At 37.0% G+C, this 18,625-nt stretch overlaps 2 protein-coding genes across 5 annotated transcripts; one reads left to right on the top strand and one right to left on the bottom strand.

The window, feature by feature from the left end:
- Window positions 1–2,298: 2,298 nt before the first annotated feature.
- Window positions 2,299–9,017, bottom strand: socs2 (suppressor of cytokine signaling 2). 3 transcript variants are annotated; one of them, XM_055191017.2, is made up of 3 exons: window positions 8,574–9,017; window positions 7,779–8,028; window positions 2,299–6,210 (listed from the first exon to the last, which is right to left on the bottom strand). In XM_055191017.2, exons 2-3 carry the CDS (start codon window positions 7,903–7,905, stop codon window positions 5,741–5,743), a joined length of 597 nt encoding a protein of 198 aa, XP_055046992.1. In that variant the 5' UTR covers window positions 7,906–8,028; window positions 8,574–9,017; the 3' UTR covers window positions 2,299–5,740. The 3 variants fall into 3 exon arrangements, with proteins under 3 accessions (XP_055046992.1, XP_055046994.1, XP_055046993.1); XM_055191019.2 differs by having other exon boundaries at window positions 2,299–6,207; window positions 8,574–9,016; XM_055191018.2 differs by lacking the exon at window positions 8,574–9,017 and adding an exon at window positions 8,150–8,463.
- Window positions 9,018–11,078: 2,061 nt separating this feature from the next.
- ncaph2 (non-SMC condensin II complex, subunit H2) lies at window positions 11,079–16,824 on the top strand. 2 transcript variants are annotated; one of them, XM_073867952.1, is made up of 19 exons: window positions 11,079–11,312; window positions 11,713–11,858; window positions 11,950–12,051; window positions 12,228–12,289; window positions 12,403–12,478; window positions 13,110–13,175; window positions 13,367–13,446; window positions 13,560–13,730; window positions 13,816–13,939; window positions 14,026–14,100; window positions 14,276–14,345; window positions 14,651–14,752; window positions 14,849–14,893; window positions 14,974–15,044; window positions 15,125–15,221; window positions 15,301–15,437; window positions 15,831–15,932; window positions 16,073–16,222; window positions 16,313–16,824. In XM_073867952.1, the coding sequence occupies exons 2-19, from the start codon at window positions 11,751–11,753 to the stop codon at window positions 16,454–16,456; spliced, it is 1,782 nt and encodes a 593-aa protein (XP_073724053.1). In that variant the 5' UTR covers window positions 11,079–11,312; window positions 11,713–11,750; the 3' UTR covers window positions 16,457–16,824. The 2 variants fall into 2 exon arrangements, with proteins under 2 accessions (XP_073724053.1, XP_073724048.1); XM_073867947.1 differs by having other exon boundaries at window positions 11,081–11,312; window positions 11,727–11,858.
- Window positions 16,825–18,625: the final 1,801 nt, after the last annotated feature.

The raw sequence follows: 18,625 nt of genomic DNA, 5'->3' as shown, positions 1-18,625 counted from the left end.
TTAGTCATACAAATGCGTTTTTTGTTTGTGAAATACATATTTTGTTTTAACATATATAATCTAGATTTAGTAAATCCAAATATTCATTAGGTTACTTTTATTGTACCCGTAGGTAAATTTGTTTTACAGTGCAATGACATTCAATGGCATCCACAATGTGCTTGTCACTTCTGTTATACCTCTAAATATTTTCTTGTTGTAAGTTTTATAATAATATTTATGACTTAAATAACAACAGCAATTATAAATTATTAAAATAAAAAACTAAACATTGATGGGACATGTAATTTTACATGTATTTTTATTTCATTGTGTCACATCTAGGGCCTTAAATCTAAAATATTCGAAATATTTATAGCTTAGAATAAATAGGCACAGCTTTAATAAATGCATGTAATTTAATGTCATTAAATTAATAAGGTTATTAAATTTAATGATCACAAAAATATATTCCTTGAGATGTCGTATAACTTACAATAATTACCATAATTGGTGTTATAGTTATGTCTATTTCTAGCTCTGTATGTACATCATTAAATACAGAAAGACTCCATTGATCCAGTGATGACACCTGTTCTTACAAAAGATAAGATTTATTCACAGTAAAAGATATAACCGCCTGTTACTGACAATTCCCTATAACTGCAATCCTTCATTTGTATATTTTTCTTGTTTTTTTTTCAATGTTCATATGTCACATCCATAAATTAAATCTTGGTTTTTTTAAACATGGTTATCTTTCCAGTTGGTTCAGTTATGGTTTTCGTGAGCACCAGTTGTTCCAGGAAGAGAGGATTATTTGAATATCATAGCAACTATGAGCTACAAAAAGCTGGATGTACGAATGTAAATCCCCTTTGGTTTTATTTGCATGTCAAATTCAGAGGGTCCCTGCCCTTTGGGATGTTCAGTCCTCAACAATGTTGCCATATCATCACATAATTTCCCACATTATCGATTTTTTACATTTATAGCATGGCTTCTCTACCACGGTGTATATGTAAGGTTTGTCACTATCCAGCAAGTTTTACACTAAGCCTTTTAAAATCTGTTAGCATGATTTTTTTCAGAGAATCCAGTATTTTTAAAGCTTATGGACTTCAAGCTAAATATGGAAACATCTATGGTGCCGAATGCCGATTAAGGCAAAATTTGTGTTAAAATGCCCTGCTCAGTTGCAATCCTTGCATCTTATTTTTTATCTGCCACTGAGTTACACACTAGTATTTTTCAGTTGAAAGTTATCTGTTTTATTTCCTCTGATGATGTCTTTAGATTAACTCGCTTTGTTGTGAGTCGTGCCTATGTGGGTAGCTTGATTCTCTCCGGTGTTAATGCAAAGTTTAGATATTATCATCTTCTGGGCTTGATAAAGGCACAGTAGTACAAAGGATATCACATGTGCTTTGATAAAGCATGCCATGCAATGCAAAAAAAGAAGATTAGGCTACTAGTAGCATTTACAACGTGCATCGCAGTCTCAAAAGCTTTGATTATTTTGGTAATACCAATGAACTGTGTATTTTTGAGTATTGCAGAAGTGTGTGTATGGAGTTCAACAACAGCAATTGCTCCTAAACTTTCCTGTGATGAAATCCGGTTTACTTGAGCTGTTAAGATGTTCATTAAGCCGAGAGGTTTTGTTCAGCCATGTAAAAAATGTGAGCTCCTACAAATTTTTTTTTTCATTTTGATTACCAGCCCTTGAAAATTGTGTAACGTCTTTTTTCAGAACCTTCAGGCTAACCAAATGTGTTTGTGCACCTGGCTACTTTTCATTCCTTTTAAAATGTCTGTAATCTTCAGTTTTTATCTCAATTGCATCCTGAAATCTACCATTAATAACAGTTGGGATAAAAATGCATCAAACTGGGTGATGTTAGGTGATCAAAACATAAATCTTATCTTTTGATCACAGGCACAGACTTCTATATACAGTATATCAGACATAGATCATATACTGTAAATCTGCAGCACATACGTTGTTTTTTAGGATAGATTTAAGGAATGTATGCATCAAAGACTGAGGTTTTGACATCTGTAACACGTGTTTGTCAATGCTTATGATCAATTGCATACAATTTCCATGTAAATTCCAACAAAGATTACCTGGAAAACTAAGACATGATGTGTTTATCCTTAACCAAACATCTCTTTTGTGCTGTGACAAGGTGAACGGCATGCATTTAGCACACTTTTTCTGTCGAAGGGTGTCAATATTTAACAAGGGAATATTTTCTTACGCTGAAAAGGCGTAGCCAGTTGCCTCCAAACGAAACGTGTGCAAATACAAAGCAGTTGCGAAGACAATTTATTCTGAAAATCCCTGGAAAATGCAAAGTGACTCAAAATGTTACTCAGAAATTCCCCGCTTTGGCGCAGGCTTCCAGAACAAAAAACATGGGCAGCACAAGAGACGAACAGGAAAACAAACAAAATGGAAAATGAACCGAATAGACTAAACAATTTGTGAAACTTTCACATACAAACACTTGTTAAAAAAATGTTTTTTAAAAATTATGAAATGCTATATAGCTTCAAATGGGAAAACATTACTAATGCCGACAGAGAATCAATAATGAAAAGGTCAAAGTTAACTAAAGATTTCCAAACAAGCATCACATATGCGTTGTTCCCTATTAAATTTGCTGGTGACTGATGTTATCCTAATAAACTCCATGCAAAACTATTTATTTTGTGTATTTTTAGAACATTAGAAACCATAAGTCATTATGAGATGTGGGGTTTATAAGGTTTGAGAGTTTGCCAGATGATGTGGGTGTGTGACCTTGATGATGGGTGTTATTACCGGTTCTGCAGATGATTGGCTCATTCAGGGGCAGAAATAAAGTGAATTTGTTAGGGAATAACAAACAAATAAAAAAAACATTTGAAGATGGGCTTTTCACACACAATCACCAAATAAGAATTAAGTTATGCTTGCTTTTATTTCTCTTTTTTGGACAGTACATTCACTCCTAGTGGACAATGTTGAAAAACAATTTAATGGATTTTTAATTGGCAAAAAGTTCAAATGAAACTTATATGCAAGATTCCCATCCCAACTATATACTGTCATTAAGGAAGACCATGAGAGAAGCAAAATCAGTATACTGGATCTTAGAGATTGTCTTTTCTTGTCGATCTGAGATCAGTTTACTAAGGATGTATTGATTTCCTTCATTTATATTATATGCTCTAATATAAGCAAATATACTGTTGCACTGTTTATGACTCTATTTCACAGGGAAAATACTCTGAATGGCATTAAAATAATACTTTAATGTAAATCCAAATAAGATTGTGCGTAAAAACTGATCAAGTATGGGAGATTTTTTCCCGTTCCGAAAAAAGCACAATAACAGATGTGTTGGCATTTTATCACCTTAAAATGTTTGCTTTTTCTCATACTGTTAATCCTTGAACAGTAAAAATACTGCAGTCCAAATAACAGTAAGATACTGGCAAACTGTTCTGCAGCCAGTAAGTTACTGTAATTACCACAACAAAGTTAATTTTACAGTGTAGCTGGGTAAAACTTTTCGATTTAACATGGCAGATTGGTATGACGAGCATTTTCAACCACTTTATGATGATATTGACTATAATAGAAATATCTTATTGAGAGTGAATACCAATAGAAAAGCTAGAAAATCTATTCAATTTCACATAAATCTCACCATGGTAATACAGTACTATTTAAATATTTAACTTGAAAGGCTAAGCCAAGGAAAATACACATATGAAGTGTAGGAATTTAGCATTCAAGCACAACCGTGACACTGAGCTGCCTTTCAATACGAGGATACAATTATTGTTGTTAAAGGATTAGTCAATTTTCTTAAAAGAAAAATCCAGATAATTTACTCACCACCATGTCATCCAAAATGCCGATGTCCCTCCCCGTTCAGTCGAGAAGAAACCACGTTCCCTGAGGAAAACATTGCAGGATTTTTCCAACTCCAATGGACTTTAATAGAGCCCAACATTCAATACTCAACTCAACACCCAACAGCCCCCTTCAACGGAGGATCAAAGGACCACAAACAATCCCAAACGAGGCACAAGGGTCCCATCCAGCAAAACGATTGTCATTTTTGACAAGAAAAATAACAAATATACACTTTTAAAGCACAACTTCTCGTCTAGATCCGGTCGTGATGCGCTAGCGTGACCCCACGCAATACGTCATCACGTCAAGAGGTCACAGAAGACGAACGCGAAACTCCGCCCCAGTGTTTACAAGTGTGTTGAAAGAGGACCGTTCCTACGTTGTTGTATGTCAACTGATACTAATTAATGTCTTTGTGGCAGTTTATTGCTTAAAATGGTCCGCAAATGTGCGTTTTATATATGTAACACGTGACCTCCCTACGTCACTACGCATTTACGTTAGGTCGCGCTGGACCGGACCTAGACGAAAAGTTGTGGTTTAAAAGTACTTTTTTTTTTCTTGCCAAAAATGACAATCGTTTTGCTAGACAAGACCCCCACGCCCCGCCTGGGACCGTTCATAGTCCTTTGAAACTCCGTTGAAAAAAACTGTTAAGTGTTGAGTCAAGTACCAAATGTTGGGCTCCACCAAAGTCCATCAAAACGAGAAAAATCCTGCAATGTTTTCCTCAAAAAACACAATTTCTTCTCGACTGAACAAAGAAAGACATCAACACCCTGGATGACATGGTGGTGAGCAAACCATCTGGATTTTTCTTTTAAGAAAATGGACTATTCCTTTAATCCAAAATAGAATAGATATCCAATTATTAGCATTTTGAATGGTCAATCATTTTTTTCTTATGGTCTTCTCACAAACAGTGAGGAGACGATAAAAATTAGCACCTGACATGAATACGAATGAAACTTCTGATTTAGCTATTTTTGGTCTGTAAAAAAAATTGATTCAGCATAATATTGTCATTATATGACCAATGAGCATGCAGGTTTATCAAGAAGCCCTCCTGAGGTAGGGTTAACACAAGCCAAAACTTCTTGACCATTTGTAACAAAAACAAGAATAAACCATGCTGCTAAATTACAGTATGCAGGATTAAAGCATACAAAATGGCATTTTTTATGTTCTGATTTTGCATTTTATAGCATAAATTGGGCGTTTTAATGATTTTAAATCAGTATGCCTATTCAGCGTAACAGTAAATAGTTATGAGTTCTTTTGGGTTTCAGTAGTAATCGAAATCACCATAAAATCACGATGACACAAATATCGGGAAATATATCATATCGCAAGGTGCATGCCACTAGCAGTTTCTTGGGCTAGACGTTCCCAATCAATGACATTTTTCAATCAAGATGGAGAAACTTATCATTTTGTCTAAAACTACAGTACAAAAATATAACGCAGATAGCAGATAAAAACACAGTCAAAAACCGAAAGCATACAGTTTTGAGCTCCCGTGTCTCAAACACAGGGTGCAAAACATCTCAGACACTTGCATTAAAACACGCACCTGGTGGCCACACCTTGAGGTGTTGTATACAGTACATCTGACCGGTGAAAATCCTACAGATGACTATGTAGGCCAGACACACACATACACACAAACAGACACACTCATTCCATAAAAACCGACTGTAGAATATCTACAGGCCATAAACGTGTTAAGTGCTCAATGAAGGACACTTAACATTATTAAGATATTCTGCTTAACATTGTCCTTGGGGACAAAAAAGAGGAAATCATCACGAATGTAGAGTATCACATGAAACCCAGCACTTTGCGTTTCTATACGTTGTACGTATAGTCTGTTAGATAGTCCTTCAGCCTGTTCGGCAGAGGAAGTTCATTTACTTGCCGCGTGGCCTTGTTGATGGCAATTCGACACAGATGTTGCAGAGATGGTATGGCTGTATACACAGGAGTTGTCAGTAGGAGCTGCACTGTGCCATTGGATGGGGCAAGAGAATTGGTCCTCTCCTTACAAGACGTCCTGGACAGCTGTACATAGTGCTCCACGAGATGGACCACGCTGTCAAACTGCTTGAGTTTGGGCTTGACCAGCACCACAGAGTCCAGCTTAAACTTGCCATCCTTGAATTCGATACGCAAGTTGGTGGGTCCGGCAGACGTCATGGCGGAGATGGTGAAGAGGTAGTCCCTCTGAGAGCTGTCTCGGACCAGAAACGTGCCTTCTGACGTATCCTGCAGGATCTCCTTGGCTCCATTGGCTGTCAGGCTCCCCCAATACCAGCCTGCTTCCAAGAAAAGAAGAACACAAAGATCCACATGGTCACACGTGTATCTATTTTCACGGTATCTGTTTCAGTGGTTTACTTGTGTAACATGAGGCTGTAACATGTTCCTCTAAGAGAAAATCTGTAATGTGTGGCTTGACATAGCAACATTCATGTAGTGTGAAGCGATCCGGGCTTTTTCTACTGTCGCTATTTGCAAAGAGACCCAGCTATATTACAAAAGGGAGCACCACACAGTGGGCAATCCTAAGACCCTCTATCTTTAAACTTTATACTTAATCTTTGTTTCTTATAACATATATTATAAAATATATGTCAATGCAGCATAAACCAATAATTTTTTTACCCTCATAGCTGTACAAACTGAATGTTTAGGTGACTGAAATTATTATAAGAATAACACAGTAATACAAAATAGTACAACAAAAAAGTCACCAGAAATGTTGAATTTCACCTAAAATATTTAAATAGAACATCTGACTGGTGAATATTTTGCATTTGGATGTTGGACAGATTTTGACTAGCCTACAAAAAAGCTAACAAACATTGATCTTATTACGCACTATGTTTTGTCAATTAAAAATATTGCTTTGTAGCAACATTTAAATTAACCTGTCTTGTTCAAGCCAAGAACATAATTTATATAATAATTTATATGATATTATCGAATGTAATACATTTATTAATAATCAATCTAGGTGCATCATGTTTAACCAAGTCATTTTAAGGGTTAGATCAGGGAGAAATAACAAATACATTCACTTTTGACATATGACTGTATTTGATTGTATTCTCTGATACGGTATAATAGTAACCGAAGTAGACGTGCGCGATAAAGGAGGCGCGCCCTGACACAAACGAATGAAATCAGACAAAGACGCAACTGACGTAAAACCAGTAAACTTAACAAAAGATTTATATGGGAACGTCACGCTTTTGTTGCAAAAAAGCAAGCAGCAAATGTAAACATCGAAGGCTTTGTGCAGATTCATAAAGTTCCTCCTTGCATTCTTTGAATGCGTAATTGACAATCATCACCGATTTTCCTCATTATTATTTTATGCTCATTCTTAAAATAACAACAACACCCAGCCAGACACAAATCAAATAAAACTAAATGAGGGGACTGCAAAACAGGCAGTTTCATAATATGCCTTTCGGCGGTGCTGAGAATAAGACAACATTTTCAAGCATACGACATTCCGATGACAAAAGCAAACTTGCCTGCATATATACGCTTTCAATTCAGTTTAATGAAACATGCGAGGTGTTTCATGGAGGACTGTTGCCAATAAAGCGTTTATGTTTAATGAGATTTCGTTAATTGATCCAGTTATATTTTTAGGCTATTGATTATTTTGTTAATCTTTTAAATTAGGCCTACTAGGCACCATATATTATATTAGCCTATATATGCACCAACTTATGTGTAGCCTATGCATGCTTAACAACATAGACGCATTACCTTTTAGTTATATGAATCATTGTCTGCGGCTGGTTGTTGAGTATTAAGTGTTTCAGGAACGAAAAAACGCATGGAACGAGTAAAACAAGCATTACACGTTTACCAGTATTTTTAAGGTCTCTCATGGCTGTGGCGATGCGACTCTGTTCGGACTCCGCGACTTGGGTTTCGGTTTGCGATCTCCTTTCATTCTCGATGCTTTCCGTGGAGTCGGATGAGTGACAGGTCATTGGAGAAGCCCGTTCCGCATCCAGTCAATGTCTATAATTATCCTTCAAAGACTCTTACAATCAACCAAAACATGGGAGAAGTCCTCCGGATCGTCCCTTGACTTTCTGTAGCGGTGCGCCGAGCTGAAAATTCAAACGTATAGGCTATTTAGGATGAGACAATGTTGCAAACCATTTTAAATTGGATACATTTAAAACTAGCTATACTAATGAATCAGATTGGTGATTTTCGCTATAATCTCACTTGAGCAAAGGTCAGCCCGAGCTCCTGTTGTTCAAATAGAGAAATATTTTGTTCATTTTTGTTCTTTCATGCAATCTTTTCAATCCGATCAACGGAAAAGAAAGAAAAGGTCCGATTAATTGTGTGAATGGCTCATTGCGCACGTGTAAGAGAGGAAAAAACAAAAGGGTGGCTCTGAAGACGCAAAATACGCAGAAGTGTATCTATCTGTACTAGGAAACATTCATGTCGTTTAACCTCTTGATAAATGAATGATAGTGTGATAGGCTACATTAGACGAAATTGTTCTGTTTTGAAACGCGTAAATCCTACTTCACAATGAGACAGCTGACGTTTATAATAAATCCGTATAAAGCAAAGCAAATAACATATTATGACAAACAACTTGAATAGGTGACAGTGGGAGAAAGCGCACATCACTTACCTTTTGTCTAGTGAAAGCAAAAAGCAACGTCCAGCTCGTTTCACGTTACAGGGGTTCAATTGCACCATGGTTTAGATTAGACCCATCATTTATTAATGGACCTCTGCCGAAAAATCACTTTGCTATCAAGCTAGAGCACCTTGATGCTCGGCAGGTTGGCTTTGGCATTGTGCGCTATAGTGGAGATGGCTGGCAATTCCGCGTGCGCGTTATTCTTTAAATTTGCATTGATTCTGCTCCGCAGAAGGCTACGCGACGTCTGTGAGCGCCCCGCACGCGCCGTGCGTCAAAACGCGTTACAGCGCGCGCCAGAGAGCGGGACACGTATAATTATTCTCTCCTGCGAAAAAGTGATGTAGTCCAACACATATTTTTTTTGCTTCGTGCGTAGGCTATGTGTGTGCGCGATGACCGGCAGCAACTAGTGCTCATTTAAAATGAATGCTATTCAAAAGTCTAATTTCCAGGAACTTTCCAGGAATCGTGTCACGTGGTCCGAAGTGCGAGCGCTTTCTTAAGGTCGTGCCAAATAGACTTTTGTCTTTTTATTTTGTTTGTTTGTTGTGTTGATCTCTGCCTTACACGAATTTCTATCACAAATGTACGTTGTATATGATTATAATTTTACATTTGGTCTTGTGCAGTGATGTTAGTTTATCAGCGGTGACATTTTTGAATACTATTATTAAGTTGGAACAGTTTTTCATTTGATCATATCGTTATTTTGTCTCATGTAGCCTATTTACGTACAATACATACACAGAATATGACATGCTGCGTAAGACATGCAAATAAATAAATGTACAGCCAAGTCCAATTCAGCACTCCCCCAAAGTCAAGTTTATCTCTGCTGTTTTTTTTTGAGTCTACATCATACAGTAGGATACAGTAGGAATAAATAATAATTAACCATTGTAGTAATCATGTTTTTTTTGTGCATTGATTACCTTTGGCAAAATAATGGTTTTACTACAGTGACCATGGTTTAAGTTTATGTAGCAAAATGGATATTTTGTGGTTTAACTAGGCTACAGTAAACATTTTTTTTAAAGAACAGTAAAACCATAATTAATTTTCGTAATGGTAGTTTTATTCTTTTTTTTTCTCAATAAAATAGAGTTCGAGATCTGTTCATGTGATCTGAGCTGCAGTCAGAGCGTGGCAAGTGCCACCTTAAACGACAAATTTATATTATAGGGCAACAAAACTCTAAACCCCTCTCTTTCTATATATATATATTTCAGAACTGTTTTATTGTCTTTAGTTTCATAATAGGCGTAATTAAAAATAATTAACAGCATATAGACAGACTGACAGACAATGTGTTTAGGTCAGTATTTTAACAAAGTCCATAAATAATACTGGGAAACCCTTACGTCTGTTGTAGATACAATCTCTAGACAAAGACAAAGTGGATTAATGCTGGTTATAGATATGACTGTATCATGTCTCAGATGACCTTGTTGATGTTATTGTTATGTTATATGCTATCATAAAGATGCTGTTTTTTATTTTTAGTAATTGTGCCATAGTAGGCCTACATTTGTTTAGAAAGTTTGGTTCATTATTTAAAATAAGAAAATGTACTGTTGTCAAAAATTGTCTCAATTTTATTAGATCATTCTTATTATACATTTGGATGAACTTACTAGTAGAAAGATTTACTTTACTGAGTGAATTCAGTACATTGACAGTCTCTGAGACTTTTTTCTCAGGGAAAATGTCATCAAACATTTTGTGAGAATTTACTGCATTTACTGTTTCCTTTTTATTATTATTCATATTGGTGTTTTCTTTGCTTTGTTTTTATTGTTGCAATCTGTAGTTTATAATGTTGTTATTTATAAAAAAAACAATGTTCAGCATAAATTCAGGTTTGCTGCATTTCAGCGCCATCTTCTGGTCAATAAGGGTCGGATATTCACGCGCACTGTAACCAGGGCTGCAAATTGTAATTTAAAAGGGGGACGGGGTTGGGGGTTCATTTAATAGCATTTAAAATGATTCAGACTTTTATTTATCAAGCTTGTTACATAATACTTCACAGTCAGTGGCAGTCATCTCTTATTTAAAATGTCCATTAAGTAAATATACAAATTGTCACACTCTACATTTTTTTTTTACCTAAAGACAAATTTCTTATTAAATTGTTAAAAGTTTGTGTGACTTAAATACTCGAGAAAACATACTTTGTCATACGTTTTCACTGTCAGTTTAACGGTGTTTAAAAAAAGTTTTGACCTAAGTGCTAGGATGTAAAGCAGCATGTAAAAACTTTAATTCATAATTTGTTAGATATATGCTTTCGTAAAATTGTCCAACCACTTTTTTGTTGTCTGTCTTCGAAAATGCATTAGTTAATAAAAACAAAGGTCCGCACACGTTAGACTACTTATAGCCTACCAAAGCTCGTATGACTAAAAATTATTTTGAAGTGTTAATTAATAGAGAGTATATTTTATTTTTATATTTTATGTTGGTTATATAATATTTCCATGTTTAAAATGTAATGTTTACCATACTCTTTTACCAAGCAGCACCTCCGGGCCACCAGATGGCGGTGGCGGGTATGATCTTTGGCGTGACGTCACCTACGCGGCAAAAAAACAAAAATGACAGAAGCGCGGCGTTTCCTGAAAGTATTGCTTTAGATTTTGTTTTAGTGACTAAAATTCTTGTTTCCAAAAAACAACCCACGAGGTTTTTCCTCAGCGACAGTTGGTGATTCGCATATTAAAGGTAAGCAGGCTGATATTTATAATGTTTCATCTTGAGGTGTAACGTTAGCGTTTTAAGGCGCTTGCTAGTGTTGTTTAAGTGGTTCAACTACATGTAACTTACAGTTTAACTTTATGTTTACGTATAACTATATTCAGGCTATCAGGTCTTTATGTTCATTTATACGTTAAAACATCACACTTATTTTATGTTCAGGTAACGCAGATATGTTTGTTGTAAATGTAAGTTAGTTATAAGTCAGCAATGACGTCTTTTGTTTACACGTATTCAAATGATTGTTTATTTTGGATCTGTACTTGTTGTGTGAAAGCATTTGAAATTCAATTCTTGCATGTTGTGTTTTTTAATGTTCAAAAGTACTTTTGATGGGATCAGAATCCCAATGGTTAAGTTCCATAAGGTTTGTTGAATTAGGATTTGCGGGAAATTTTGGAAGTGATGGATTCTGCAGAGACGAGATATGCCCACCTACTGCAACCCCTGCGAGATCTAACCAAAAACTGGGACATTGACCTGGCCAGCCAGCTCGGAGAGTATTTGGAAGAAGTGAGAACGATTTATTATGCACTTTGATCATTGAAAGGTGAATTTAATGTTGCAAAATTTCATAATGTTGCTGTTGCCTGGTTGTTGACAGCTGGATCAGATGACCATTTCATTTGATGGTGGAAAAACCATGATGAACTTTGCAGAGGCTGCACTTTTAATTCAAGGATCAACATGCATCTATGGCAGAAAGGTAAAACATTTGGATCAATAAACAAACAAAACATTAGGGCTCATATTAAATTGGTGGTGAACAGGTATTTGAGGCATTATATTTTATGTTACTGTTTATTTTTGTATTAAATTCATCACAAAACATTTGAATTTAAGAAGTAATTTTGTATTTTTTCCCCCTTTACAAATTAAAAGGTGGAGCTCCTTCACACCCTGGTGTTTCAAACATTGGACTACATCTCTAACAAAAACAAAAAGTAAGTTGGTGGGCATTCAGTTTCTGTTTAAAGTGCGCTTGGTAGTAAAATGTGCTCTTAGTAATTTTCCATACAGAGAAGCTGATATGCTATTTGCTGCTGTATTTTAACAGGCGTGACAAACAAGGTTCTTCAGATGATGGTAGCCAAGACAAAGCAGCTGCAGGCAACGAAGAAGATGATTGTGAGGTGTGTAAACATCAGTATCTGCTAAAACAGTGGTTCCCAAACCTTTTTAGCATGCGGCCCCCTTTGTGTACGGTGCATTCCTTCGCGGCCCCCCAAAGAAAATTTGTGACAAAACTGTTCTAAAACTCAACATTTTAATAAAAAACCATTAAATTATACAAAAAAGTAGTGCTTTTGGTTAGTAGCCTTATTTTTTTAGGTTTAATTACAAAGAATTCATGATAAATTAATGTATTTCATAAAATGTCTTAAAACTGGGGCCCCCCGGTACCATCTCGCGGCCCCCAGTTTGAAAACCACTGTGCTAAAAGATTACAGAATATTCCTACAAGTCACAGATGTAAAACTATAGGTCTGCCATAAAAAGAGAAATATTCCCAAATAAACATACTGATGGTGAACTCAATACACAAAATAAAATTGTTTTTAGCAACGAAATAGTTGCTTTTTAACATGAGATTGCTTTTGATTATGTAATAGATTATTCCTATCCTGTACACGTCTGCTTTGACAGAAATCAAATTTAGGGAAAACCTGGGGAGAGACCCTTTTCGGATGGTGGATGTGAAGTCATGTTGTGTATGGCTTTTTGTATCTGTCTGTGTGATACAGTGTTTTTTTTTTTTTGCAGTTTGATGAGATCGAGCAGAACGAGAATGTCAGCTCTGTGAATTTAACAATGAAAGATATAACAGAGGTGAGTTGGGTTATGTTACTTTACAAATATGAATATGTTTCATGTCATGCAGTAACTTAACCCCATTAGCACTGGTAAATAGATATCCACATCACTTATAAAGTCCAAACCTACAGTATTTATTTTTCTATCAGTATGTGTTCACTTAGATGGAACCCATATGAATCTAATTTGTCCTTGTTCTTTTCTAGCCAGTAAAGATCATTCGTCTTCCTCCTGAATCTCTTATTCCTGTAGAATCACACGAGAAGCAAAAATACCCTCTTCTCAGGTAAAGACTCACCCAAACAAAACCACCCCAAATCTTGTGCTGATCTGGGCGGCATTTTTAAGTGCTAATGTACCCTAATTCCATATTTCATCTCTAAAAATGTTTCACTGTAGTCTTAAAGGTGAGCTCCTGGGCAGCTGTAAGGATTATCGGATGAATAATTTCTCTATGGATGAAATGGGACTGATGCGTCTGGGCTCTTCACACGCTCATTTCCTCAAGGACGTCTCAGAAAACCAGCACAATGCGTCTGTACATGCACCTGTGCATTTAGAGACAGAAGGAAGTTATTTCAACTTTTATTTATGAATCCCAAATGATGAAATACTAATTTCGCTTGTAACGGTAATTTGCTATCTGTTCAGAAGGTGAAGCTGAGGTTGCTGTTGGTCATGATGATGGTGATGATGATGGTGGTGACGCAGAAGTTCTCCCTCCATTAGAAGACCACGGGATGGAGGTGGAGTCTGAGGAGTGGGTTGAAAGGCATCAGGTATACAAAGACCGCCAAAGAGTATAAATCCTCTCTCTGGGTGTGTTGAATTTAGTTGTAAAAATGTGTTTTCTTATTTGTTTTAGGCCCCCAGTGAGGGGAGGATGTTAAGACCAAGACCTGCAATACAGCCGGTGTCAGAGGAGCCCAAAAAGCTTAAGGTATAGACCAGTCAACTAATGCTACACTGATATGAATCTCTTTTCGATGTTTGATCCTCTTCACACATTGCATCTAACCTTAAAGTTGCAGTTAGGCTGCACATGTAAATCTAATGGCCTAATATTTGTGCATTTATTATTGCCTCTCAGTTGCAATTGCATTTGTGCGTTTCAGGAATTTGCCGATCCTTGGAAATGGCATGACTCATATGCTGCATTTGGGGAGGACAAACCTCTGAAAACAGGTGTGCGCTCAATCAAACGTTAAAGGGATAGTTCATCCAAAAATGAAAATTCTGTCATCATTTACCCTCATTTTGTTTTAAACCTGAGTTTTTTTATTTGTCAAAATGATATTTTGATGAATGATGCACACATTTGACAGTACCCACTGACTTCCATAATATTTGTTTTTCCAACTATGGAAGTCAATGGGTACCGTTAACCCTTTGGTCATTTATCAAAATATCTCTTTGTGTTCAACAGAATAGAGAAACTCATACATGAGGGCTTGTTACCAATGGACTTACTTTTTTTCTCTGGTCTTTAGGAAAATGTTACAAAGTGCCAGCTGGCCTTGAAGAATCAGGAAAGAGGAAGCGAAAGGGTCCTTCAAAACTGCAAGACTTTGGGAGCTGGTTCTCTAAAGCCTGTATGCCGCTTTTATTTATTAAAAAATTAAAGGAGAATTATATATGATGAAGAAAAAAAAAGTTAATCTAAATTGATATATTTTGCTTTTTAACAGTTGAGACTGCAGATCGCAAGCTAAAAAATGGACCCACTTATCCTGGTAATGCTCTGAGATGTGCTACAAAATGTTTTCTGCAAGTTGTAGTAACTTCTAATAGACAGACTTTTTTATTATTGCAGATCTTAATTACATCTTCGTGAGTAAAATGGGCCAGCGTCTGAAAGTACAGAAGCAGTTTCTCAGGAAAAGGGTAACATTTATTCTAGAGTTTGACTGTGTATATGATTATTTTGTAATATGTTATGTAACTCCAGTGAACTTCTCTTTTAGGGTATGTTTGTATCTGATGAGGAGCTAAAGAAAACTTACTTGGAACCAGCGAATGTTGAAGACCAGATTGAGGAGATCCGGCATCCAGACGCAGAAGGTAAGACACATACACACAATCAAATAGAAAAATTGCAAAGCTCTCAAGTGTAAACAGTTTTGGGTTTATTTTACTTTAGGCGAGGACTTTTCAGATAACGAACATGACAACTTGGATGAGCTCGGACTGGCAGAACCCCTTGGTGAACCGGAGCAGATTTTCCAAGACTTGCATATGAGCCGGATGAGTTATGAAGATCTGGTGAAGAAGAGTGTGGTATGAAGCTTACTTTGCAAATATTTTTTGCCTAATACCCAGTGTGCGATTTGCTGGGGGGGGGGATGGGGGGATTATCCCCCTCTGTTCTTTCTATCCCTGCCTCTGATGAATTATTCTGATGACACAGGAAAGCAAAAAAGAGTCCGTAATCAAACAGACTATTTTCATAGTCTGATGTCTTGTCTAAGTAGGCATATATAGCCTATTTATCGTTATTTTGTTGAGAGCATGTTGTGCTTTGCATTTTTTCTATTAAATATTATGACTGTAAACAAGTGTTTTTGCATGTCTGGCGCAAAGCATAAAGAAATAATGCATTTTCACAAATCGCACCCTGATAATACTGTATTGATATGAATGCCAGTGGTCTTAACATTTGTCTGTACGTAGGATCTGTTTCTGGTGAACTCTCAGAAGTACGCACAGGAAACTGCGCTGTCACGAAGGGTTAAAGAGTGGGAGGATGGAATTAATCCTCATCTTGCTGCTCAGGTAATGTTGGATATATCTTGAACAGAAACAATGTCCTTAACTACTACTTATAGGCTTTATATTTAAATTATTTAATTGGATAAACGGTTTAAGTGGGATTTATTTCGTTTTTAAATATTTTTGGATTTTTTTTTGCGCAGGAGATATCTCCAGCGTTTGACATCCACGAGTATGGAGACAGAATTGTTCAGGCGCTCTCTAACGTGGGGGTAAAGAAATCATTTGCCTTTGTCGTCAAAGGAAAGGAAAACACAGAAGCATGCAGATACATGCTGGCTGCACTACAGCTGGTGAGTTTATAGAGAAATAACCAAGTCAGAGAATTTATTTATACTTTACCAACATTCATTCAACCAGACATCCCCTTTTATTTATTGCAGGCTAATGATTATACAGTGCAGATTGACCAGAGGGGGGTGCTCGAGGATAGCGTAGATACAATGGAGCTCACGTTGCTGACTACACAGAGGGCTCACGAGCGTCTCAAAACCTATAATGCGCCATCTGCCACAGATACTCCCTGACATTATTTTGTCTTTTGCTCATCTTTCACCTGTGGCCTCTAATACTGAACCTATTTCTCGTAAACAATATAAAAACAGACTTTCTACAACTCCGTTGTCAGAATCATATCATTCAAAATGCATTATGATATACAGCACTGCATTTCGATTTGTATTTTAACTTTAAGCATGCTTTTATAAAGTGCCAAGATGCAAAAATAACATGCAGGTGTTTTAACACCAATTGTAATGTAAGTAAGACCAGCACTGCCCTTTAAGTGCCTTTTTACTTGGGGTTTGCATAACGAGAATTATGTATATATATTTGTAAACACCTTTTCATCTCTAAGCTGTATATCTCATAAAATAAAGCATTGGTAAACAGCAAATGACACAGTATTGCCTTCCTACCCTGATAATTTGAGAATTCAGGGCTCCAGACTGCCACCAAAATTTGAGAGTGTGCCACTGAATTTTACATCCAGTCGCACATGTGAGACCAGTAAAATTGACCACTTTTTTTGTGATGTGACACTGAATTTGAAACAGCACACTACTTTCTGCATCAATCATTAAAGTATTTATTAGTAATACAGTGGAAATTAGTAGAAATGTGAATATTTGGTAAACATATTGATTTACAGTGTGTGCCCCTAAATTTTCTGGTTGCGCCCCTAAAATTTTCAGTTGGGGGCCACTGTGCTCCTAGTAAAAAAAGTTAGTCTGGAGCCCTGGTATTAAGGCTGTTACTGGGTCTGTTGTAGGAGTACCTGTATAAATTGATCCTGGGTTGCTGTGTTGACTATGAAATCTATCATGCTCTTGGACGGTGTCAAATTTGGTAATTGATTATATTTTATTGCATAGTTTATGGAAATGCACCGTTCTGATTAGTCCGTATTCTGCAGTCAAAATGTTTTGAATGATGACCACTAAACTGTTTAGTATCTATTTTATTATAAAATATTTTATTTCGGGGAGTCACGTGGGACCACCGAGAAAGATGGCAGCACACTAGAGGAGCTCCCATAACCCGTTGATTAATCTTCTGAATTTTGAGACATACACTTCAATTGTAAACATAATCTTGACACTCTGTGTCGAATTTGAGGTTTTATAAAACTACAGCCTTCAGAAAAATGGCAGGTAATAACAAAGCGAACTTTTTCAAGGGAGCAAACACGAGGAGGAAGCAAACTAGCATTAGCATCGCTACGGCTCCGCTAGTGGCCCAAACCACAGAGCTAGAATCGCCTGAAAGCGCACCTGCGACTGATGACACCCACACAGCGGCAACGGAGGAGAGTATGGAGAGCGATATCAAAAAAGACGTTTTAGAAGAAATAAAGAAAATGAATGCTACTCTTCAGATGGTGGCAAAAGATGTCACAACTATTAAAGGCACAACTAAAGAACTAAAAGACTCAGTGGAAGATATAAAAGCGAGGCTGGGCGAGGCGGAACAGCGTATATCAGACATTGAGGATGCTAACGCGATTACTGAGGCAAAAGTGGAAAAATGCGACAAGAGGCTGGAGGTGTTATGGTCACGTGTGGAGGACCTTGAAAACCGTAGTAGAAGAAATAATGTGCGGGTTATCGGACTTAAAGAAGGAGTGGAGGAACCCGGAAAAGTGGATCAATATGTGATGAAGATTCTAGATAAAGCATTTGGGCTTTCGGGAAGTGAATTTGAAATTGAACGTGCGCATCGTTCCCCTGTACCAATGCCGGACCCGAATGAACCTCCCAGGGCGATACTTGTCCGCTTTCTACGTTCATCTGCCAAGGAGAAAGTACTACGAGTGGCTAGAGAGAAACGGGGGATCGACTGGGAAGGCGCTAAGCTTTCCTTCTTTGAGGATGTTACGAGGGAGCTGGCGGAGAAGAGAAAAGCGTTCAACCCGGCGAAGAAGCGTCTTCGAGAACTAAAAGTAAAGCATAGGCTGGCTTATCCTGCAACACTTGTTTTTATGTGGAACGGACAAAAGAAGACGTTCCAAGATGGAAAGAAGGCTGATAACTTTTTGCAGGAGTCGACTTAGAAGAGTACAGGACTGTAATGTAACATATCGGAGAAGTGATAGTCAGCGGAAAACTATAAGGTAACAAACAATGGGTGTAGCGGGGCTGCATGGTTTGTGCTGCCATTTGACATATAACGTGTCTCACGGACCAGATAACGTTTAG

The sequence above is a fragment of the Misgurnus anguillicaudatus genome, chromosome 1 (assembly GCF_027580225.2).
Source record: "Misgurnus anguillicaudatus chromosome 1, ASM2758022v2, whole genome shotgun sequence".
NCBI lineage: Eukaryota > Metazoa > Chordata > Actinopteri > Cypriniformes > Cobitidae > Misgurnus > Misgurnus anguillicaudatus.
This window is presented reverse-complemented; position numbering and strand designations above follow the sequence as displayed.